At 50.7% G+C, this 24,590-nt stretch overlaps 1 protein-coding gene across 1 annotated transcript in view; it reads right to left on the bottom strand.

Annotated features, from left to right (window-relative positions):
- Positions 1 to 705: 705 nt before the first annotated feature.
- The window catches only part of NMT1 (N-myristoyltransferase 1), a 30,996-nt gene continuing 7,111 nt past the window's right edge, over positions 706 to 24,590 (bottom strand). Inside the window, exons 2-12 of the mRNA XM_040989310.1 lie at positions 19,818 to 19,926; positions 17,074 to 17,218; positions 9,277 to 9,395; positions 8,408 to 8,499; positions 7,240 to 7,356; positions 6,276 to 6,446; positions 5,494 to 5,602; positions 3,184 to 3,354; positions 2,538 to 2,705; positions 1,599 to 1,736; positions 706 to 1,062 (exon numbers count right to left, since the gene is read on the bottom strand). Coding sequence (XP_040845244.1) covers positions 1,042 to 1,062; positions 1,599 to 1,736; positions 2,538 to 2,705; positions 3,184 to 3,354; positions 5,494 to 5,602; positions 6,276 to 6,446; positions 7,240 to 7,356; positions 8,408 to 8,499; positions 9,277 to 9,395; positions 17,074 to 17,218; positions 19,818 to 19,926 — 1,360 coding nt within the window. The 3' untranslated portion in view covers positions 706 to 1,041. The remainder of the gene's footprint in view (positions 1,063 to 1,598; positions 1,737 to 2,537; positions 2,706 to 3,183; positions 3,355 to 5,493; positions 5,603 to 6,275; positions 6,447 to 7,239; positions 7,357 to 8,407; positions 8,500 to 9,276; positions 9,396 to 17,073; positions 17,219 to 19,817; positions 19,927 to 24,590) is intronic.

The raw sequence follows: 24,590 nt of genomic DNA, 5'->3' as shown, positions 1-24,590 counted from the left end.
GTGCTGGAAGGCACAGGCTGGGGCCAGGGGCTCCAGGGATCTGAGCCTCGGCCCCAGGCCCCCCCTGATGAAGCAGGGGGCGGGCTCTCTGCTCTCTCAAAGCAGCTCAGCGGGGCTGGCACTGCTGTGGTCTCAACCAAGGTCCCAGATGCTACAAGGAGGTCCAAGGTCCCCTCCAAACTGCCAGTGACCACAGGCAGTGGGAAAGCAGAATCGCACACAAGACCCTTGCATGGCGGGTTGGCAATAGTTGGCTTGAGGTCTACCTCAGCTGGAGGATGCTCTCCTCCAGGGAGTAGGCTAAAGGGACGGGAAAGGGATTCAATTCATGATTGTCCCCGCCACTCTGCCTCAGGAAGAGCTGGCCCTGCCGAGGGTCAGCTCCCCGCCCCGCCCCCAGGCTCTGCTGCCACCTGCTGAGGGCTAAGCCCTCTCCAGTGCTGGCAGGTTCCTCCATGTGTCCTCCCTTCCCATCTGTCCCTGCCAATTCCCAAAAGGAACTGCAGGGACTTCCCAGGTACTCTTTCCTGCTCCCCAAAAGCCACTGCCTGCTTAGGGAGGACATTAAGGAGCTGCACCAACATGTCTACCTGCCACTGTCCTGGGGTTCCAGTCGTGAGCAATAATCTGGATTCAGCTTTTCATCAGAGACCAAACATCCTTGTACATTTGGAACATGAAAGATATTTAAAATATTTATATATATATAATATATATATATACTTTTATTATTCACCCGTTAACTCCATAATATGCCAATCACGAGCTAGTTTTCAGCAGTTACACTCCCTTGATCACGCTGCACGAGGAGGTGAGTAACTGGAAAACAGGGAGACCAGAGACACAGCCACGGTGACATCACGCAGCCTACGCCACAGCAACACAATTGTCGAGTTCGCTGGCGATTTGGTAAAGCCGGTTCAGTTCTCTTCCCTTAGCCAAGGAATCTCATGTTTGTGAAAACTGGACCAACAAGTGGTGGGGTTCCGTTTCCTGGTTTGACTTCTCAGTGGCTTTATCCAGAATCTCCCCAGCACCTGGTTACTGTAACACCAGCCCAACCTAGGAGAGCCAACAGGGAGAGGTACGGCTGAGTGGACGAGCGTGCAAGGAACCTCCCACATTCCCCACTTGGTCCTCACGTTCTGGCTGGGCCTGGCCGTGAGCAGGTTCACAGAGCCAGGCCTCTCACTCAGCCTCCGTGCCAGCATGTCTCCAGTGTGTCAGACCCTTCAAGCAAAGCCAGTCGACACCCTGAGGAAGACCGGGCCTCAGGGAGGGTCCTGCCAATGCTGACTAGACCAGGCTGGGCTGCATGCACGGCGGGGAGAGGAAGGGTCACACCGGGAGGAGCAAGGCTGCCTAAGCTTCTGGCTAACCCCAGGCTCCACCCACGGTCTCCCCTTTCCCAGCCAGGGGAAGCGGCTCAGCTGTGGGAAGAGAAGCCAGAGACACTGGAGCCTGTCCCCTCTGCTGTCACCACACCAGCTGCTGAGAGCAACACTGATGTACTGATCTGTCCCTGAGAGGGAGGACATTGTCCCACAGCTCACACACCAGGTGACAACAGGCAAGCCCTGGCCACACGTGGCACATACCTTCTCTGCCCCCATGCTGGGGCACTTCCAATTGTACAGGTAATACTGCAGGTTGCCATCCCCTATGCCAAACTTGAGCTTCTCCAGGAAAGTCTTATTCTCCATGAGATCCAGTGCATTGAACACGTCAAAGCCTTTCTGCAGAGCAGCGGGGAACAACAAGAACAGGTGAGGGCTGCCCACCTTCCTGGTCCCTCTGCTAGCCCGCACTGTGAAAGTGCCCAAGCAGCTGCAGGGCCAAATCCCATCAGAAGCCCTGGCTGCTTCCGTGTGAGATCCCCACTGCCACAGGGCCCAGCTCTGACAGGACACAGAAGACCTCTCCTTGGTATGGCTCTGAGGACACACTTGTAGCCCCACAGTCCACTCTATTATTTCCACAGGCACTGGCTCCTGTGAGCTCTACAGCATTCATGTCGCTTCCAAACCTCGAGCCCTGGGCCCCACACGTGACTGACACCTGATCAGCTCTCTGAGTCCGGAGTGCCCACAAGATAGTGATGGATCAGTCTCCATGCCAGCAGGCTTGACAACCCCATGGTGAAGAGCCACACCCCCTTGTCTCCAGCCAGGGGATCCCACAACTCCTCACAGAACTCATGGCAGGGCGGGGTGGGGGGAGACAGGGGTGGCATGGAGAACCCTGGGCCTACCTCCGCAGCCCCAGCTGGCTCAGCCTGCTTGGCTCCACAGCAGCGCCTGCCAGGATGACACTCACTGAGCTGGGAGGATCCCAAGGCTGTCGCTGGGTCTGGATGTGCCTTGTTCCCTGTCCCTTTTAGATTTTGGCTGAAAACTGCAGGGATCTTATCTCAGCAGAGCAGGAGGGTGGGGGGCACAATGCCTCCCAGTTGGCACTGCCACTCGGTGGGCTGGGGTCACGGCCACCCTATCACAACCTCTCCCCAGAGCCCCGGGACCCCTGGGTCCGCTGCTCACCATTTTGGCAAGAACAAGAGCGTCACTCATGAGGTCTAGCAGTGGGGTCTGGGTGTGAACATTGTAGAAAGAATAAGCAGCTTTCAGACTCTTGTGGGTTGGATGGTTCATGATGGTGGAGGGAAGTGTGTAGAAGCTCAGGAAATCCGTCACCTCACCGTTGGCGTTCTGTAGGGAAGAAAACAAGAGACAGTGTCACACACGTGCAGCGACATTGCAGCCTGGTCACGCATGCGAGGCCACACCACAGCCTGGGGAACAAAACCACTCCTGCTGCTGCCCCTGGAACCAAATGGGTAGAAACAGAAATAGGATACACAGGGACAGGAAGCACCCTGGCTGAGGGCACCCAAGGCCACCCAGGCTGGACCACGACAGGGCCTCTCCCTGCAGCTCATGCCTGCAAGTCCTGGATCAAGGTGGGATCCGAAGCCAGGCTGGGAAGCAAACTTCAGGCTGACCTGATGCTAAGGGATTCCTCAGCTCGGCCTGGTCACACCACCAGGCCCAGAGGTCATCTTTCCCACAGACTCAATCTGTGGCTCCCCACGACGGAACGAGGCTGTGGGGAGCCCACAGAGCAGAGCTGCTCGAGGAGGCACTGCCCTGTGAAGGCGGGGCGGCCTGGAATCCCCTCCCCACGTACCTCCACCACGAAAGTGTCAATGATATTCTCCTGGGGGTAGAACCAGTGCTCCACCTCCTCCTGGCTCATGACCGGCGTGAGGTGAAACTGCTTCAAGTACCGGGTGAGCAGCTGGTGCACTACGGGAATGTCTTTTTTCTCCATCGGTCGCAGCCCAGCGGTTTTGGGGGTCTGGAAGGGAGACAGTTGCGTCAGCATATTTGCTTATCCTTGGGGACCACAAAGGTGAAGCCCCTCCCCAGGTGCTCCGTACACCAACCAGGCCCACATCTTCCCCCTCACCCCCACCTCCCTGGCCCCAAGCTGCCTTCTTGAGAAAACACTCCCCATTCTGCATCATCCTAGTTCCAAACTCTCCACACCCACAGCCAGGCCTCTGTCCTCTGTGCCACTGGGCAGTGCCAGCTGAAACTTGGGTACTGGCTCCCAGAGGGGGCACTTCTGCCCCCAAGGGGAAGTTTGACAACACCGGGGACAGTTTGGTTGTTACAAGTAAGGAGGGGGTCCCACTGGCAATGCTAGAAGGCAGAGGGTAGAAGCCCAGGAAGTGGCTAAGCATCCTACCCCACAGAGGCCGGCCCTCACGACCAAGATGCCACCAGCGCCCTGACAGGGGCCTCAGGCTTCCCCATCACCGCACAGATCCCTCTGGACAGAGTGTACACTGGGCACCCGTGTCTGTCAGACTCACAGACCCAAGCCTGCTATTTCCTTTCTTCTTTCTTAAATTGATCTTCCATTAAAAGGCAGAAGAAATAGAGAAAGCGAGATCTTCCATCTCCTGATTCACTCTGCAAATGACTGCAATGGCCAAAGCTGGATCCAAAGCTAAGAGCCTGAAACCTGAATCAGGAGTGTCTCCCAGATCTCCCACATGGGCAGCAGGGCCCAAACAACTGGGCCACCTTCAACTGCTTTCCCAGGTGCATTAGAAGTGGGATAGGTTAGAAGTTGAGCAGCCAGGACTGAAACTAACGCCATTATGGGATGGCAGTGCTGCAGGTAGAGACTTAACCTACTAGGCCACAGCACTCCCTCCCCTCTCCCCACCAGCTGCCTTTTCTTTGAGAAACAGCCATGGAAGCAATTGCTGCAGCTGAGATGGTCCCAAAGGGCCAGGTTCTGCTCACCACAAGGAACACAGGGCACAGTCACAGACTTTATGGTTCAGTCACTACCTGACAGAGTTGCCCCTGGAGTAGCAACTGGTTTTGAAACTCCTCAAATCATGGGCTGATAACGTGGCCATGCTGGGGTCCTCAGGCCAATGTAGAGAAAGCCCAATGGTCTTAAGAACTTCCTGTGCTCACCTGCATAGGACACAAGCACATCTCTCCTGATAACTGGAGGCAGAGGGTATCTGCCATGGTCCCCAGGATCTGCTTTGGGTAGCATCTAATCTCAGCTGGCTCTCACGACGGACATGAGGGGCAGGCACGGTGTCAGCTTGGCTGTCAGCAGAAGGTGGCCCAGGTGTGTGGGTCCCTGCCACCCTCGTGGGAGACCTGGATGGAGTTCCTGGCTGGTTTCATTCAGGCCCAGGCTCATCTGTTATGGTTATTTGGGAAGTGAACCGAGGAAAAGATCTCATTCTATCTCTCTTCATCCCTGTCATCTTACTTTTCAAAGAAAGAAAGTAGGAAAAAATATAAAAGGAAGGAAGGAGGCAGGGCACTAGTGATTGCGATGCCAAAGGTGGACTGGCCCAACCCCAGGCGATGCATCACATCTGACAAATCCCAGCAGTGTCCCAGCAAAGAGCAGACTTGGGAATCCTGATGTCTGGGTCCAAGCCAGGAACAGCTGGAGGGTAGGAGAAAGCAACACCCAGACAGAAATGCTATAGATGGGTGGTTCTTCAGTGCCAGGCCTGGCTGGGGCACTGGGAGCAGGAATCGGGCCTCCCTCAAGCTTAGGTTTCCCTCTCGGCCCTGCTGTGCAAGGGCAGCAGACACTGCCCTCCAGCTCAGCCATCCTGGGCCCTGGCATGTGCTGTGAGGCAGCTGATGGTCAGTAAGTGGACTCATCTATTCAGCGTCATCTGGATACAATTAGAGTGGATACTCTCCGTCCTCCTAGCCTATCAGCGGATGGTAAAGCAGCCGGCTGAGGAGCACACTTAGAACTGAGAAGGTCAAACCAAAACAAAGCCGCAGCTGGGGACAACAGAAGCAGCAGGGTGACGGATCCTGTGCCGCTCACTGTCCTGGTGGCACAGCCTGAGTCCCTGGACTGCACTTCCTTTTTGCTGAGGACCAGGCTGTCAGGCCCCTCCCTGGCCCCCCGGTGGTGCCCCAGAGCCCCACTGGCCTCCGGCAGTCTGTAGAGCTTCATGGTGCGCTGCATGGTCATGTTTCTGCTCAAGTGGGAGAACTTCACCTCAATCAGCTTCCGGGGGTTTAGGGACCGATGCCAGTACCTGTGGGGACATAAAAGTCCTGTCCTCAAAGGATTCTACAGTCCCAGTGAGAACACGGGAGAGCTCCATGTGGCCAGCAGGTGGCGTGAGAGCCACAGCAGGTCCCACTAGCCGGGCAGGTGGCCCCTGCTCTCAGCCCCTCCAATCCCACCAGTGAAGGCAGAGCTGCCGAAGTTCCCTCCTGGATTCTCTCTCTCAACTCCTCTCCTGTGCTGTGGAGGTCCCCTGGGGAGAGCCTTCCTTACTTACAGAGCTGTGCCCAGAAAACTGTGTGCCCGCCTCCTCCCTCCTCTTCTGCATTTAGCTGCTCAGGTTGCCCAGGCAGAGCCTGTGCTGGCATCACACAGGTGTCAGTCCAAGTGCCCAAAACAAAACTGAGCCAACCATCGGAAATGTTACAGTACTTCCCACAAACACCCAGACTGGGGTTTGTTCCTCAACACAAACACAAAGCCCCGGTGTACCCGCTACTGACTTCGACAGCTCTGCCAGACAGGAACCAGCACAAACTGGGGCTGTAGGGATCCTAAACAAGACTCACCCTTGCTTTCCACCTGGCTCCAACAGGTGCCCCAGCACCCACCCAGCTCACCACCTGCAAGGCTTCGGGGCATGTCCTGACGTGCAGTGGGGGGCCCAGTGTCTTCAGGTCCTTCCAGGAAGCACTCTTTACCTGCAGGTGCCAACAGGCTTTGGTAACACCACTCCGGCAGTGTAAACAGCTTGGAAAATGCCCTCCAGGTGGACCCGCCGTGTGATCTCACGGATCAGGACAGGAGCCACTCGTTTGGATCGCAGCTTCTTGTGGACACACAGGAAGTTGATTTCCACCATCTTCTTTTCTCTGGAAAGAGAAGTCTAGCTCACAAGGCTATCAACACGAAGGTGACAGTGACCGTTGAGATCAGGCCTTCTGCTCAGGTCGTGGTTCTCCTGGCAGCAGGACTCAGCGGGCAGTCTCCTGGACTGCCCACCCAGTAAGAAGCCTGGCTCACCTCAACACAGCCCCTTCTCCCTACAAAGTAAGTGGGACTCCCACAAGCGCTTTTATGTGAACATACGGCCAGCAGCTTCGTGGTGAATCCCCGCCAACAGGCGAGGCAGCCCTACTGCAGTATGCCCACAGAGTAATAGAGCTGTTCTAAGATTTTGAGGGTTCTGATGCCTACAAGAACCCACAATCTCTGGGCCTGGCGGCGTGGTAGCACAGTGGCTAAAGTCCTTGCCTTGAACGTGCCAGGATACCATATGGGCGCCGGTTCTAATCCCGGCAGCTCCACTTCCCATCCAGCTCCCTGCTTGTGGCCTGGGAAGGCAGTCGAGGATGGCCCAAAGCTTTGGGACCCTGCACCCTCGTGGAATACCCGGAAGAAGTTCCTGGATCCTGGCATTGGATCGGCATAGCATTGGCCGTTGCGCTCACTTGGGGAGTGAATTATCGGACGGAAGATTTTCCTCTCTGTCTCTCCTCCTCTCTGTATATCTGACTTTCCAATAAATAAATAAATCTTAAAAAAAAAAAAAAAAAGAATCCACAATCTCCCTTCTTTCTTTTAGGCAGTATAGCTTTTTTCTCTTGTTCCAGACTGGGGTGGGGGGATGGTGCTGCTGTGAGAACGGTGGGGGCTGGTGCTTACGTGTCGTAGATGTGGATGTTTGCTGGGATGGCACTAATGAACCCAACCAGTTTCCGACTTGAGACCACTCGAACCCCACAGTGCCACTGGGGGAGCCAGCCGGGCGGCCGGAGAGCCCTGGAAGAGACAGGGTGGAACTGAGCTGGCTTCCTGCAGGCTGGTCACCCTGAGCTCCGTCAAATGCACTTGAAGCTGAGGCTGCTGCCTGCCTGGAGGTAACACAACTGGAGTCTCTTTGGGGCCAAACCCTCTGGTCATACACACAGTGTGTGCCTAACCCACGTGGCCTGCACACCCAACCAAGCTCAGGCGGTCACTCTGAGCACTTCCTGTTGGATCCAGAATCTTGATGCTTACTCGGATAGCTTGGATCAGAAGATGGGCTTCTGGCTTAGGGCTCAGGGGCCCTCATGTTTGGGAGCTAACTGCAGTGCCCCTAGAGCTGTGGCCTCCACCTGCCTTCCAGGTACCACCACTCTGTTCTGCCTGCAGCTTCCTTCCCCTCATTCCATCCAGACCCCTCCACTTCAGTTGCATGGCTCCACCTTCCTAGACAGCAGATGTGGCCCAGGCAGGTGAATGGCTCAAGTAGACAGTGCCATTTTCATGCAACTGAGCATGATCAGCAACTCAACAGAAAGGATGCCTTGAAATCCCAGTAGGTCTCATCCCTGCTCCTTCCTGCTTGAATAGCTGCCATAACCGTAGGTGATTCTTTTCTTCTGGACAACAATTCTGCAAAGGTCCGCCTCACCCAGTGGGTGTGCCCCAAGTAGGATTTCAGGGGCAGCCATCTGGCTTAGCAGCATCTTGCACTGGAGTGCCTGGGTTTTGTCCCAGCTCCACTCCCAATTCTACCTTCCTGCTAACATGCAACCTAGCAGGCAGCAGGCGATGGTTCAAATAGCCGCGTCCCTGCTGCCCATGTGGGAAACCTGGATGGAGCTCCTGCCTCCCGGCTTCAGTCTGGCCCAGCCCTGGCCAGCATGGCAGGGCTCTATGCCTCTCAAACAAACTAGGGAAATAAGGCTTTTAATCCAGTAAGTCTTCTTTAGATGCATCTGCCCTGGATGGTCAGTTCTAGGCAGGGTTGAAAGCTCTGGTGCCTCGCAGCTCTCCTGCTCCCTGCCTTGCCCTCGGGAATCCTCAGAAAACCCTTACAACTCACCACAGCAGAAATTCCGGAGAATAATCAAATCGGAACATGTTGTCATCATCTTCCACATAGTTCTCATTCAGCAGGGTGTACAGCTCCTTCAGCTGCAGGGAAGTAGGGAGATCACATGACCTGTTCAAGCTCACACACCCTGCTCAGCCTGGGCGTGGAGGGACTGCTCGGAATAAGCACCCTAGTTCTCACAGGAAACCACTAAGGAGTACACTGGGAGATAACCAATGCCACCCAACTAACGCAGCCCTCGGTCCTTCCAGTGTATCACCAGTGCAGAGCCACTGGTCTCCACTTCCGTGAAGTGCCTGGCAGACAGGACTCCTGCTGAGAACAGTCCTTGCTGTTTCCTATCACGGTTGGATCACTCAACTTTTCCTGGCTTACTATCTGACTCCATCTGCTGGCCCAAGTCAGGTATTACAGTTTCTGTCCACATTTTCATCATTCCGTACGGAGGAAACTAATTCCTGAGGTCAACAGCAGCTCCCTGGAATGGCTGGAGTTGAAAGGACCCTCATCTGACAGCTCCAGCTCAACAATCAAGATAGACCAGAGAGATCAAACCAGGAGTAAATGAACAATAACAAAATGACTGAAGAAGGCACTTGGGGAATCTCAGGGATTAACCCTCAGCCTGTCAGGAAAGCCAAGTGCTTTCCTGAGCAGCACGCCCCTCCTCTGCAGCAGGGCAGGGTGTGCTGGGAACTGCCCAGGAGGCAGCAGATGGTGTCTGTAGGCCTTCCTTAGCTTGGTTCTCCAGAGAGGGTTAGGGGAGGCTGGAGGAGAGGCCAGCTCGTTGGCACTGTAGGCCTGGTTGTACCAGTGGTGTCTGATGCCCGCTCAGAGCCTGTCCTGGGCTTACTCACCACACCACGGTCCCCCAGGTCCAAGGCGTCCCAGGTGAAGCCCTGGGGCAGTGTGTATGGCTCCTGGCGGATGTTGTCCTTGTCGGGCTCCACAGGGCCGTGGGTGTTGACCACCTCACCTGGAAGGAGGACACAGCCCTTAGCTCGCTCTCCACCTCCCAGGGAGGGGACAGGATCAGCTCAGCCACTGGGCACATTCCCGCCGTCCCAAGCAGCCCTCCAACTGAGGAACATTCTGTGCTTGGCAACAGCAAAACCATTTCTCTGGTGACCCCTGGCCCGCAATCAAGAGCCAATTCATTGCAAAACCTTAGAACAGTCACTGGGATTGAAGGTGGTTCGTTCTTTGGAAATCCTTTTAAATCTCCCTGGGGTTACTGAATGACAAACATTTATCTTTACTGACTTGGCTTCCTGCCTTCTGGTTGGAGTAAGGGGCGGGCCCATGGATCTGGATGGATTTATAAAGGACTGCAACAAGGCTGCTTTTGTGTCGGCACCCACAGCAATGAACTGGGCCCATTCCTGACCCAGATGATGGCTTCCAGGCGCCAGCTTCGTCTTGGCACTGCCAGCCTTGGCATTTAGCCACATGCACCAGTTAACTGCTACGGCCGACTCAGGCCCTCACTGTCCAATCTTACAAGTACCTTTAGGCTGAATCACCCAGTCCACGTGGAGCTATCAGGAAGTTTCCCTCTGACACATCCCCATCCTGAGCAGCACGCCCCTCCTCTGCGGCAGGGCAGGGTGTGCTGGGAACTGCCCAGAAAGATACAACCTCAGTTCCCAATCCAAGCTAACCCACACTCATCTAAAAAACTTGGAAAACTCCACCACTTAGCTTTGCCCCATGGAGTTACTTAGTTGTTACAATTCTGAGTTCATTCACATTCATAAAGGGACCCGCTCCATACACTGCTCTGAGTAAAGGGCTCTGCATACTGTAGATGCTCAATTCATGCTTCCACTGACTTTCAGACTCTTGATCAAACATTCTGTTCTAACGTTTAACAGGCAGCTCCACATGCCTAGCACAGGCCTGAAGGGTACAGGTGGTGAAGAAAGCCACAGCATACTGCTGAAGATGGACCATGCCTCTGTTCCTCGCTCAACACCAGCAGTACAGCATCCCTGGGTTGGGCCTCGGGGACAGCAGGGGAAGCCCGAGTCCCCGTCCAATGCTGGGAAGAGCAGAAAGCCAAGGAAACAATGGGCAGGGGAGCCTCTCACTAAAGGCACTCCCTATCTGCTTGCCATCCCTTGGTGGGAAACCATTTGGTCTATTCACAAAGCGGCTCTTGTAAATGACTTTAGTACAATCTGTGCCCAATTCACTGCTGTGTATATTTAGCTTTTTAAGCTTACAAGACTGTGGGTCAGAGGCCCAAGGAGAGCACTGAGCACTTACACTGTAACTGTCTACAACTCCATTTCCTGCCTCATACTGAACCCACACCTTTTCCAAATTCCACCGCAGACTCCAAGGCCAGGATTACCAGTGTCTTCCCAATGCATGACAGCAGTATCAAGGCCAACTCTTGTCCTGAGGCTGGTTACTAGGTCTCACACCCCAGGCATTCCTGCTCACTCATTCCTTCAGTATGTGCTCACTGAATTCTAGCATGTGCCAGTCCCATGACTGGAGCCAGTGAGATGGACACAGCTCCACACCTTCCCAGCCATCAAATACACAGGCTGCACGGAGGGCACAGCCAGCCATCTCCAGGTCACTGTGGAGCAGGAAACAAATGAGGACATTTGCAATTCATTTTCAAAGAGCCTAGAATCTTAAAAGAAAACTCCTCTGGACAGGCACTGTTGCACAGTGGAGAAAGCCATTGCCTGCAATGGCACACATTCCATAGGGGGCACTGGTTCAGGTCCCAGCTACTCCGCTTCCATTCTAACCCCCTAGACTGGGAAAATAGCAGAGGATGGTTCAAGTCCTCAGGTGCCTGCACTTGCGTGAGAAAGCCAGAGTAAACTCTTGGCCTCTCCTGGCCCGGCCCTGGCCATGGTGGCCACTTGGACAGTGAACCAGTGGATGGAAGCTGGCTCACTTGCTACGTCTCTCCCTTTCTCTTTCTCTGTAGCTTTGCCTTTTGAATTAATTTAACTTAAAAAATAATAAAGAAAGCCCTAGCCTGCCAGTGGGGTTCTTTGTTGTCCCAGATTCTTTCTCTATCATTCAAAGGCCCGAAGCCTGGGCATTACAGTGCAACTGAGAAGGACTTAGAAGCAGAAAACACAACATCTGAGAGCTGGAGATATTAAACCTACACAGTGAGGGGGGAGCTTCTGTCTCAGACCCCAGAAGCCAAGGGTAAGCCTGGACTTTCTCTTTGATACTACTGTTAACAGTATTCATTTATTCGAAAGGCTTCCTCCACTGGTTCATTCCACAAATGTCTACAATAGCCCGCGCTGGGATAGGCTGAAGCCAGGAGTCAGGTACTCCATCTGAGTCTCCCATACAATGGCAAGAACCCAAGGACTGGAGGCACCACCTGCTGCCCCAGGGTGTGAATCAGCAGGAAGCTGAAACTGGGAGTGGAGCCAGGACTCAGAACTAGGCACACTGTAGGCATCCCAAGCAGCGTCCTTTTCTGTTTTTTTTTTTTCAAAGTTTTATTTATTTTTGTTTGAAAAGTATGTACAGAGACAGAGAGAGTCAGAGATATCTTCCATGTACTGGTTTTCACTCTGCAAATGTCACAATGGTCAGAGCTGGGCCAGTTCCAAGCCAGGAGTCAGGAGCTTCTTCGGGGTCTCCTACATGGGTGCAGCAGCCCAAGAACTTGGGCCATCTTTCACTGCTTTCTCAGGCACATTAAAACTAATCTGAAAGTAGTTTCAAGTCACCAAGCTAGGACAACAAGGACCCTGCTCCTTTCCACAGGTTTGATGAAAGGAGTAACTTTAGAAAGAAGAATGAGAGCCAACGTTATGGCACTGTAGGTAAAGCCACCACTTGAGAGTCTAGCAAACCATATGGGTATTGGTTCATATCCTAGTTGCTTCAATTTTAATCCAGTTCCTTATTAACAGCCCGGGAAAGCAGCAGAAGCTCCTGCCACCTACATATACCTGGTCCAGCACTCGCCATTGTCACTATCTGGGAAATGAACTAGTAGATACAGAACCTCTCTCTCTTTTTAATTATGGCTTTCAAAATAAATCTTAAAAATAAATGAATGAATGAATAAATAAATCTAAAATCTAAAAAGAAAAAAAACTGGGGAGCTGGTGGTATGGCACAGGGGGTTGGTTAAGCTGTGACACTGGCATCCCACACCTGCCAGTTTGTGTCTTGGCTGTTCTCTGCTGATGAACCTGATAAATCAGTAGAGAACAGTTCAGGCACTTGGGCCCCTGCACCCACATGGGAGACTAGGATGAAACTCTTGGTTCCTGGCTTTGACCTTGCCTAGCTCTGGTGATCGCAACCATCTTAGGAGTGAACAAGTAAGAGAAGACATGCCCTCCCACTTCCTTCTCCTCTTTTCTCTATAATTACCTCTCAGATACGTCAACAGATCTTTAAAAACGGGGGTTGGCATTGTGGTGCAGTAGGTTGAGCTATGGCTTATGATGTCAGCATCTTGTATCACAGCTCCAATTCCGTCCTGGCTGCTTTGTTTCTAATGCAGCTCTCTGCCTCCCTGAGAAAGCAGCTCAAGATGCCCAAGTGCTGGCTTCCTGCAGCCCAGCGAGAGACCTGGGTGGAATTCCTAGAATAAGCTTGGCCCAGCTCTGGCTGTGGCGGCCGTTCTGTGAGTGAATCACAGATGGAAAAATCTCTCTCCTTCTCTGTCACTGCCTTTCAAATACATAAGTTAAAAAAATTGTTTTCAAATGACATGATCTGACAAGGAATTGAGAAGCTTACTTAGGGACACACACAACTGTCATAAGCATAAGTGCTTCTGTTTAGAACAACACCCTCTCATGGTGAACTCAGACAGATATTAACCTTGTGAGAAAATGTGAAAGGGCCAGCACTATGACAAAGCAGGTCCAGCCACCACTTGCGACTCTAGCATGCCATGAGGGAATGCCAGGGTAGTCCTGGCTGCTCTTTTGACTCCATGTTCATACGCCTAGGAGAGCAGCAGAGGAGGGCCAAGTACTCACTCTGGTCCCCACCATCCACATGGGAAAGAGAAACTCAGATGGAGTTCCAGGATCCTGCCTTTGATCAGGGCTGGCCTGTACTCTTGGGACCATTTTCTCATTATCTTTCCTTGTCACTCTGCCTTTCAAATCAATGAATCTTAAACTCTCTTTCTCTCTAGGTCTCTTTAGTAGAATACAATGTAGTAAAACTCTCCCAAGGAGGTAGGGAGTCTTCTAAACACAGTACAATTGCTATGTATGAGCCATAATCATAAGTAACCCCCCACTCTAGGAGTAACAAAAAAATTAAGCTAAGGAGGGACTGGTCCTATCGTGCAGCTGCACCTGCTGCTACACCAGCATCCTATCCTATCACAGTGCCAGTTTGGGTCCTGGCTGCTCTGCTTCAATCAAGCTTCCTGCTCATGCATGTAGGAGGGCAGTGGAAAATGGCCCATCCATATCAGAGACCATGATGTAATTCCTTTTTTTTTTTTTAAAGATTTATTTATTTATTGGAAAGTCAGATATACAGAGAGGAGGAGAGACAGAGAGAAAGATCTTCCGTCCAATGACTCACTCCCCAAGTGAGCGCAACGGCCGATGCTATGCTGATCCAATGCCAGGATCCAGAAAATTCTTCCGGGTATCCCACACAGGTGCAAGGTTCCAAGGCTTTGGGCCGTCCTTGACTGCTTTCCCAGGCCACAAGCAGGGAGCTGGATGGGAAGTGGAGCTGCCGGGATTAGAACCAGCGCCCATATGGGATCCCAGCGCGCTCAAGGTGAGGAGTTTAGCCGCTAGGCCACACCGCCGGGCCTGATGATGTAATTCCTAACTCCAGACGTCCGCTTAGTCTAGATGGAAGAACTGTGTCTTTCTCTGCCTCTGCCATTCACTCAGCCTTTTGAATAAAAAAGGGCGTAGTGTGATAGCCTAGTGGCTTAATCCTTACCTTGAACACATCAGGATGCCATATGGGCGCCAGTTCGTGTCCTGGCTGCTCCACTTCCCATCCAGCTCACTGCTTATGGCCTGGGAAAGCAGTAGAAGATGGCCCAAATCCTTGGGATCCTGCATATGTGTGGAAGACATGGACGTTCCTGGCTCCTGGCTCCAGATTGGCTCAGCTAGGGCACTGCAACCACTTGGGGAGTGAACCAGCGGATGGAGGATCTTTCTGCCTCTCCTTCTCCTCATAAATATGATCTGCCTTTCCAATAAAAAGAAATAAATCTTCAAAACAAACAAAAATGTTCCTGGGCTGAGGAGCTGAAGCAGCCTATTCATCCTAGTTCACCTCGTCCCCACCTCCTATAAGCTCTGAGACTGCAGCCAGGTTACACCCGTGCAAATTCCTGATGAAAAATAAAAGAAACTCCAAAGCCACAGCTGAAGACTGGCAAGCTGTGTGACAGCAACTCGCAGATGGGTTAGTCCCTGGAACTTAACCGTAGAAACTGCAATACTGGGACCAACTGACAGCTAGAGGGCCACACCCATGCCTGGGGGCCTGGGCAACTGGCAGCCTGACACCAGGTGCACTGGAATCAGCAGCACCCACTCATTCGGGCAGCAGTTTGCTGTCCTGTCCCCAGGGATGAATGATGGCTGTTCTGTTCGCTCCTGTGCTGCAGCCATACTGACCAAGAACTCCAGAGCTCCTCAGGCTTTCATTCTGGACCATGTCCTCCGCCATATCCTGAGTCTGTGGGTCTAGGGTGGGTGGCGCTTGCAAATTACTAATTTTTTTAATGCTTATTCTTAAAAAAAAAAAAAAAGATTTATTTTTATTGGAAAGGCAGATCTATAGAGAAAGGAGAGACAGAGAGTCAGATCCTCTATCTGCTAATGAACAATGGCCAGATCTGAACTCATCCTGAGCCCAGAACCAGGGGCCAGGAGCCATGAGCTTCTTCCATGTGGGTGCAGGGTCCCAAAACTTTGGGCCATCCTTGACTGCTTTCCCAGGCCACAGGCAGGGAGCTGGATAGAAAGAAAGCGGGGCTGACAGGATTAGAACCAGTGCCCATATGGGATCCCAGTGCTTTCAAGGCGAGGACTTTAACTGTTACACTATTGTGCCGGGCCCAAGATTACAGATTCTTAAGAAATTCCCATCGTGGGCCTGGTACAATGGTGTAGTAGTTAAAGTCTTCGCCTTGAATGCACTGGGATCCCATATGGTTGCCGGGTCTAATCTCGGCAGCCCCGCTTCCCATCCAGCTCCCTGCTTGTGGCCTAGGAGAGCAGTCGAGGACGGCCCAAAGCCTTGGGATCCTGCACCTGTGTGGGAGACCTGGAAGAGGCTCCAGGCTCCTGGCTTCGGATTGGCTCAGCTTCAGCCGCTGCGGCTGCTTGGGGAGTGAATCATTGGACGAAGATCTTCCTCTCTGTCTTTCCTCTTATCTGTATATTTGCCTTTCAAATAAAAATAAATAAATCTAAAAAAGAAAGAAAAAAGAAAGAAAAGAAAAAAAAAAGAAATCCGCGTGCTGCAGGTGTACGGACACCAGTCTGCACAGCAGAGCTCTGTACACATGGTCTCTGACTTAGGATGGTTTGATGTAACAATTTTTCGAACTTATAACGCTGTGAAAGTGAAAACCAATCAGTAGAGACCATACTTCAAAGTATGACTGTCTCCCAGGTTACAGCAGCAGGTGCTGTGACTCCATCTCCCCACGGTCAGTCCTGGATCATCAGTGGAAATAACAGACTGCACAAAACAATGTTGCTAAGCTATGGGAGATGAGGTGAATTAAATGCATTTGTGACTTACAACCCTTCCTGCTCACAACAGTTCCACTGAGAAGGAACCCATCTGCTATGGCCACTCCCACCTCAACGGCACATCGATCTCGCTGGGGACAGTGGCCTTTCTCCCCTCTTCAGTTGCTGGCCCTGCCCTGTCCCTTCCGTCTCCGCTCCACTGAACCTATTGTCAAGTCTCATGGTGTTTCTAGAGGGAGCAGTACAAACAACCTGACATGATTTACACTTGCTACTGGCGTACGTGTTTTTCTTATTTTCCAAGCTGCAAAATAGGAACTGGGCCTTGAACGGACCCTGAATCTTGATGCAATCTCCCTGAAAAGTTTCAAGCCAACCATCTTCCTGGTAGTTAGCCTCCAAGGTCAGCTGTGCTCAGTCACAGCAGGCACCACCAACGCTGCCACATGCAGTCCCTTCTGGAATCTGCCTGGATGCTCCATGTGCCACCCCTCAAGGAATTTTGAGACAAGCTGATGAAACCTAGGTACATATGCCAGGTGTGGAACTGTCACTGCTAAGAACACGTCAAATCTCTTCTTGCCAGAAAGCATGCACTGGCTGAAACCAGAGGCTGAGGATCGTCCATTTTAACACTTCACATCAGTTCAGCTGAGACGGCCTCCTTGTAAACCTACACGGGAACACAGCCACACTCATCACTTGCCCATTGTACATTTACACTGAAGATGGACTAAATGAATCGTGCTTGTTCTCAATGTGTACTGCTGTGAAATGATAAGGTCTCTGAACAAAAGTCTTTTCTATACTGTATTTTGAGACTATCATCTGAAAACAGTCACAAGATACTCGAGGGCTCTTTGTTCTTTCTCACGTGCAGAGAGACACAGCTAAGGCAAGTCCTTGACCCCTGTCCTCACCTGGGGGGGGAAAGCAGGTACGTACCCAGCTTGGGGACAGGCTGCGTATCCCAGAACTGGTAGCTGCGTTTGCTAGCCTCCTCCAGGGTTTTGGCAGGCCCCTGGCCCACGGAGAACAACTCAATGGCCTTCTGTATTTCCTGGATCCTCTCTGCTGGTAAAGAGCTCATCTGGGCGAGAAAAATTTGGGGACAGAAAATGCCCATTATGTTCATAAGACAGGATTAAGGATGAGTCCAAGGGGTACTCAAGTGGGACTCCCCGTCCTAACCCCAGGGGTCACATGTTAGACAATCAAAGACAGAACGGCCCCCAGTGAGCCACTTGGTGGCAGGCCCTGCCTGGAGGGTTTCTCCCCTTCTTAGACTCCTATAGTTTGGCCAAAGAAATACATGCTCAGGAAACATTTCAAACAACACAGAAATGTATGAAACACACAGAAAATAAAAACCTAACAAACAATCACATCCCTTAAATACAATCCTGGTCAGCAGCAGTCTTAACTCAAGGGGTTAAAAAGAGGCAAATATAATTCCAATTTTTTTTACATGCAAGTTTCAAACACACACACTTTTAAAAACTAAAACTGGATCATGTATCACTCTACAAATTACCCTTTAAAGACTACGTCTTAGCAATCTTTCCAGGTAAAGACAAAAGACTACCCATTATTGTTAATTTTCTAAATTTAAATAAGGGGGAAAAAAAATCTCATGTAGTTCAAACATTCAGTTTTAAGAGTGTAGTGCTTCCCAATCTACCCTCCCTGCCTCAGCTCCGTCCATCCTGAGTCCACTGGGCGGATGGGACAGACTACAGCTGGCCAGCCTCTCACTGGCTAACCATGTTGATGGTTTTATCTTCAGTTTTACAAGTAGTACACTTCCTTATACACCTACTTGTGCTCAGTAGGCTACATATTTCTGAAGGAAACGGTTTAAGAAAAAAGCCTGATGGGTGAAAGAATACTAACATTTGAAATTATGTAACATCAATTTGCTCTCTTCAAAAAAGACCATCAGGGCCCAGTGCTGCGGCAGAGCAAGGTAAACTGCCAAACGAGCACATCGAGTTTGTTCCGGCTACTCTGCTTCCACTCTAGCTTCCTGTTAGTGCATCCCAAGATGCAGCAGAGGATGGTTTAAGTGCCTGGCCCCCCATGGAGCTCCCGGCTCTGGCTTTGACCTAGCATAGGTACTGGGACCGCTGGCACTTTGTGACTGGACCAGGAAATGAAATTCTCTCTCCCTCCCCTGCTCCCAATGTTGAAAATATATTTATTTGAAAAATAAATGAAACAAAAATAACTAAACTCCAAACAAATTAAAGTATCAAATAATAACTCATGGAGCACTGAAGGTCTGTTTCATCATTTGACTGACAAAACCTTAACCTGTCAACACAGGAGAAAAAAATTATTCCTTTAACTTTCATTTTCTTCACAGTGAATTTACCCATTCTCACCTACTGATTGATAATTTATGAACTGCCTGCTCATTTAATGATTAAATTGGCTGATCTATGTATTAATAATATTTTCCTGGGTTGTTATTTCTCTTTTGACTTTTACAAACAAGTTTCAAATTCATCAACTTCTGTTTTATGATTCCTGGATTCATGCCAAGCTTCAGATGACAACCAACATTCTACAGTACTTATTTCTGAGAGATGAGACTAAAAAGTGATTTTAATTTCTTCCTCCTGTTTTCAAAATTCTGTGTAACAAACCTGTTAAGAAGAATTAGATGAATGGCATTTATTTAAAAATTTCTCATTTCAAAGTAACAACTATCTTGCTACAAAATTCAGCTCAAAACCGGTGGTATGAATCAAACACCTGGCCTCAAACAAGCAGAAATCTCTAAAGCCTCCTGAGCATAGACCAGGGTCCACTACTCTAGCCTTGACCACGGGAGACCCCTGTGCCCTGCAGGGAAGTCCAAGGTCTGGCACTGGTTTAAATGATGTGTCTGCCAAGAGCCTCGCTAACAGTGTGGTCTTAAACAGAAGTGCTTTTTTTGTTTTCTTCACAGTGGGTCTGATCATGGAAATAATGAAAAATCACCTGAAGGCATGTCTCAGTAAGCTAAGGCGATCCAAGCTCATCAGAACATTTGAAACATAAAGCAAGGTGTGGGCATCCCAGAACAAAACCAGATGTCAAACTCAGATCGGCTGTGAGTTGCCTTCCTGGGCCAAGTTGGAAGAGAACACTTAATGTGAAACAAAAGGTTTTCTTTGGTGTATCTATTTTATTTAAGAAACAAAGCCATCCTTACTCATATGTTTGCATTTCATGCCATGTGTCAGTTGTGGGAGGTGAAGTTCTAGGCCAGTGGTTCTCACAGTGGGGAACTCAGCAGCAGACAGCTGGGGGACTCTGCCCTCCCAACAACCGTGGCCTTGAGAGGACACCTGCTGGTACATTCACGTCTGTGCTATGAAGAAGAGGCCTTTCCTTCTTCAGCAGAGAGGCTGAGAACCACTGCTCTAGGCAACATGGGCTGTCACAATGTCACCATTCCACAGCTCCTGGCCAGCACCACATGCAGGATGCACCTATGAGTTCTGCTGGGCACCATGCTTGGGAAACAGGGTCTAACCTGTGGAAGGCAGTTTCATCACCTAGGGCTAGGACGGCAGAGGACAGCACTGAGATCCAGCTCTTCATCTTGAAGTAACACCAGTGGAAGATGGTCAATCTAAACGGGTCCTATACTTTAACCCCCAAACTTTCCCAGTCACAGGAAAAACAGAGCCCCTCGTTACCTTCACAGGCTGGTCCTGTGCTGAGTCTGTCTCACTGCCCTTGTCTTTCTTCTTTTTTTGTTTCTTTTTCTTCTTCTTGGCTCCAGTGTCATTGGCTGGACTCAAACCACTGTAAGACAGGGAAAATACTGATGTAGGCTTGGTATGTGTGTGTGTGTATGTGTTTTGAGCATCCGTTGTGAACTACGCTGACAACGTGCTTTCTGTGGAGCCAGACCTTCTGTCATTGAGCCCACTGGCTTCAGAAAGAAGCTGACTGCAAACTCCAGGTCCTGGAGGGGGCATTTGGTGACACCAGCAAACACGGCTCTTCAGCCCCCTCAGCTGGAGAAAGAGCTGTGCTAGGCATGTCTAGTTGTTTGAAAAGGCCTTTTCTAGCCACACTTTGATTCTGTTTCTCTTCTTTAGGATGCTGAACTAATAGCGCCCAAGGCACAGCACAGGTGTTGACAGCACCAGCCCCTCACAGCACCAGCCCCTTCTCAGAGCCTTGCTCAAAGGAAGGAGTGGTCTTCCTCCCTCCCCCCTTGGATGTGCTCACTTTGATGAGTTTCCCCAGGAGCACTGGAAGCTCAAGGGAGTACGGGGCGGGAGCCGGGAATGAGGAAGGGCAGGTTAACAATCTGTGTTCAAATGTCAACCGTGAGAACTGCCTAAATGGGCCCTACAGGGCTGAGCGATCACCACTGGCAAAGCCAGTACCAAGAACCTAAAGGCAAAAGCTGCAGCAGCAGTGCTTGGGTTCCTTCCATGAAGCCCCGGTGTGGGTGAGCATGCTAATGGGGACTATGTACAGGATGCTCTCCCTTATGCAATACAGCTTGAACAGTCTCAGCACATTACAGAGTCCAAATTCAGGCCTTTCCACCAAAACGGCACTGAAGGCCAAGAAGGCGGTACTGAGAGGTGGTGTCCACAGCCACAAGAGAAAGAGAATGCACCCACATTCTGGAGGCCCAAGACAGTTCGTCTCTGGTGGCACCCCAAAAACCCTTGGAACAGCAGCCCCGGAGAATCAAGCTTGACCACTCTGCATTCACCAAGTTTCCCTTGACCATGGGGTATGCTGTGAAAAAGACAACACACTCATGTTTATATAGATGTCAAGGCCAACAAGACCCGATCACACAAGCTGTGAAGAAACTCTATGAAACTATTATGGCCAGAGTCCATACTCAGATCAGATCTGACTGAGAAAAACAGGCAGACATGTGGCTGGCTCCTGATTATGATGCTTTGGATGTTGCCAACAAAACTGGGATCATCTAAACTTAATGCGGCTACCTAATTCTAAATATATGTCTTTTCACCACTAAGAAAAAAGTCAAAATTCAGTGCTCAGTATTGTGGTACAGTGGTTTAAGCGTGGGTTAAATCCTCACCTTGCACGCTCCAGAATCCCATATGGGTGCCGGTTCATATCCCAGGTTCTCCACTTCCCTTCCACTTCCCTGTCTGTGGCCTGGGAAATCAGTAGAGGACAGTTCAAAGCCCTGAGACCCTGCACCTGTGTGGGAGACCCCTTTTTAAAAAAAAAAAAAAAAATTTACTTTATTTTTTATTGCAAAGTCAGATATGCAGAGAGGAGGAGAGACAGAGAGGAAGATCTTCTGTCTGTTGGTTCACTCCCCACCCCAAGTGACCACAATGGTGAGTGCTGAGCCAATCCGAAGCCAGGAACCCAGAGCCTCTTGTGGGTTTTCCACATGGGTGCAGAGTCCCAAGGCTTTGGGTTGTCCTTGGCTGCTTTCCAAGGTCACAGGAGGGAGCTGATGAGAAGCGGGACTACTGGGATTAGAACCTGCACCCATATGCGATCCCGGCACGTTCAAGGTGAGAACCCCAGCTGCCAGGCCATGGCGCCAGGCCTGAACCTGGATTATTTAAAGAGTCCACCAGCCTCTGAGACAATGTGCTATTGCATACATACTAAATGTTGCTTTCTTGGCCTCCCAATGACATGACATGAAAAATTTCCCAAGCACAGGCAACACATCTTAACAAGGCTGCTTCCCTCAGCATGGCTAGCCGCGCTGTGCTGAGCACACAGGAGTTCCATAACACTTTCTTAGCTAATGCGTCCCAGGTACCAAGAGCTACAACACTACCCTAAGAAGCCGCAGCCCTACAAGGTCGGGCGAACACCATCAGCATCTCTTCCACTGGACAGCTGGGTGAAAAACCCTGAAAACAGCAGAAGACATGTTCTTGCAAGGCACTGGTTGAGATTTTAAATGAGCAACTTTTTCCCCTCTCTAGGATCTATATTTTACCCACGAAAGTGAAAACGCAAACAGCTCCACTGTAACCAGTTCACATGGTTCCAAATTTGGGTAATTTGTCTTCCATCTCTGAAAAAAGGTTTTTGGAGGTTATAACTGAAATTTTCCAAGGAAACTTAGTAAAATAAATCCTAGTCTTCAATATCCTTTTGTTTAAAACAAAGATTTACTCATTAGAAAGACAGATTTACAGAGAAGGAGAGACAGAAAGATCTTCTATCTGCTGGTTCACACCCGAAATGGACTCAAGAGCCAGAACTGAGGCTGTCTAAAGCCAGAAGCTAGAAGCTTCTTCTGGGTCTCCCACCCTGGGTGCAGGGTCTTAAGGCCTTGGGTCATCCTCCACTGCTTTCCCATATAAACAGGGAGCTGTTTGGGAAGTGCAGCAACTGGGACACAAATTGGAGCCCCTATGTAGCATTAGCATATTGAGTCATGGCGCTAACCCTCCAATAGCCTTTTGAGACCACTTTTAGACATCAGGGAATTCCTTTTCTCTGCAGTTGTGATACATTCGCTTGTAGCCTTCCCAGAAAGATCGAAGACAAGAGAAGGAAACCCAAGGCACCAGGCAACATCGGCTGCTATTCCCACTAGTGCTGCGGTTACTTACAGTTCTCCAAACCAGAGCTGTGAACCCCAGACAACAGCGAAAATGAAAGCATTCTAGCACTGCCATCAAGGTAGCCCAGAAAGCCTGTGAGGAAGACAACAGCCTGTGGAAGGGCTGCCCTCTGCCCTCCCTGGGCAGAGCTGTGTGGGAACAATTGCTTCCCAGAGGTCAAACATTGTTAAAACGGGAAGAGACACACCTGTAAATTCCACACCTTCTGAGTTTGTTGAGTAAGCAAGATGTTGACCTGTCAGCTCCAAGGTCAAATCCAATTCTCTCAGAACCCATTATCAGTTTTACAAATTACAACACTGGCAGGGGTTGTGCACCCCGAGCATGACTTCAGAAAAAGATACAGTTCTATCACAGAGAGCTTAAAGGGGTCAGTCATGTCCACTGCCATCTCTAGTCCCCAGCTGAGGAAAGCCATAGCTTGCTGCAGAAACGGAAGTCAACTCATGGGTCTGGCAAGGTGGATCAACAGGCTAACCCTTCTCCTCACAACTGCTAGCATCCCATGTGGGCACCGGTTTGTGTCCTGGCTGCTCCGTTTCTCATCCCACTCCCTGCTTGTGGCCTGGGCAAGCAGCAGAGGATGGCCTAAAGCCTTGGAACCTTACACCTGTGTGGGATACCCAGAAGCAGCTCCTGGCTCCTGGCTTCAGACTGGTTCAGCTCAGCTCTAGCCATTGTAGCCACTTGGGGAGTGAAACAGCAGATAGAAGACCTCTCTCACTGCCTGTCTTTCTGATTAAAAAAAAAAAAAAAAAGGGCCCGGCGCAGTGGCGCAAGTGGTTAGGGCCCTCGCCTTGCATGCCCGGGATCCCATATGGGCGCTGGTTCTATCCCGGCAGCCGCGCTTCCCTTCCAGCTCCCTGCCTGTGGCCCGGGAAAGCAGTCGAGGACGGCCCAAAGCTTTGGGACCCTGCACCCGCGTGGGAGACCCGGAAGAGGCTCCTGGCTTCAGATCGGCATAGCATCAGCCCGTTGCGCTCACTTGGGGAGTGAATCATCGGACGGAAGATCTTCCTCTCTGTCTCTCCTCTCTGTATATCCGCCTTTCCAATGAAAAAATAATAAAAATAAATCTTTAAAAGAAAAAAAAAAAGAAAAAAGAAAAGTGTAAGTCTCTTAAAGAAAATTTATTTTTATTTTTGATGATGTTTGCATAATTGATCAGGGTGGGAACAGTCAAGGATTAGGAGAAAATGGATGAGACCACTGTTTCCAAGTTCTCTCTCTTTTTAAAAAAAAAAACATTTATTTTTATTGCAAACTCAGATATACAGAGAGGAAGATCTTCCGTCCGATGATTCACTCCCCAAGTGACTGCAATGACCAGTGCTGTGCCGATCCGAAGCCAGGAGCCGGAACTTCTTCCAGGTCTCCCACCCGGGTGCAGGGTCCCAAGGCTTCAAGCCGTCCTCGACTGCTTTCCCAGGCCACAAGCAGGGAGCTAGATGGGAAGTGGAGCTGCCAGGGTTAGAACCGGTGCCCATACGGGATCCTAGTGCATTCAAAGCGAGAACTTTAGCTGCTAGGCCACTGCGCTGGGCCCTGTTACCAAGTTTTCTTTTCTTCTTCCTGTATCTTTGGGAAGTGGGGAGACAAAGGAAGATGCTGCACCCAGCCTCCCAATTGCCTCAGTACCCAGGGATGGGGAACAGCCACCCGATGTCATCCCAGTGTCCCTGATGTGGAACATGCTCTGAGGGTTTTGTTTCTGTGATTTCAAAACAAAATAAAATAGGAAAGAAGTCAATTCACTAGGGAAAAGAAATCCAACAAGTCTGGAATGTCAACAGGAGAGATGGCAATACACATCCAAGTCTCCCAACCACAGCTAAATCAAACAGTCTTTCACATGGAGTCACAGGT

This window comes from Ochotona curzoniae, unplaced genomic scaffold (assembly GCF_017591425.1).
Source record: "Ochotona curzoniae isolate NIBS_2020 unplaced genomic scaffold, NIBS_Ocur_1.0 contig_520, whole genome shotgun sequence".
In the NCBI taxonomy this organism is placed as follows: Eukaryota; Metazoa; Chordata; class Mammalia; order Lagomorpha; family Ochotonidae; genus Ochotona; species Ochotona curzoniae.
The sequence above is the reverse complement of the archived record's forward strand: the minus strand, read 5'-3'. Positions and strand labels throughout refer to the sequence as shown.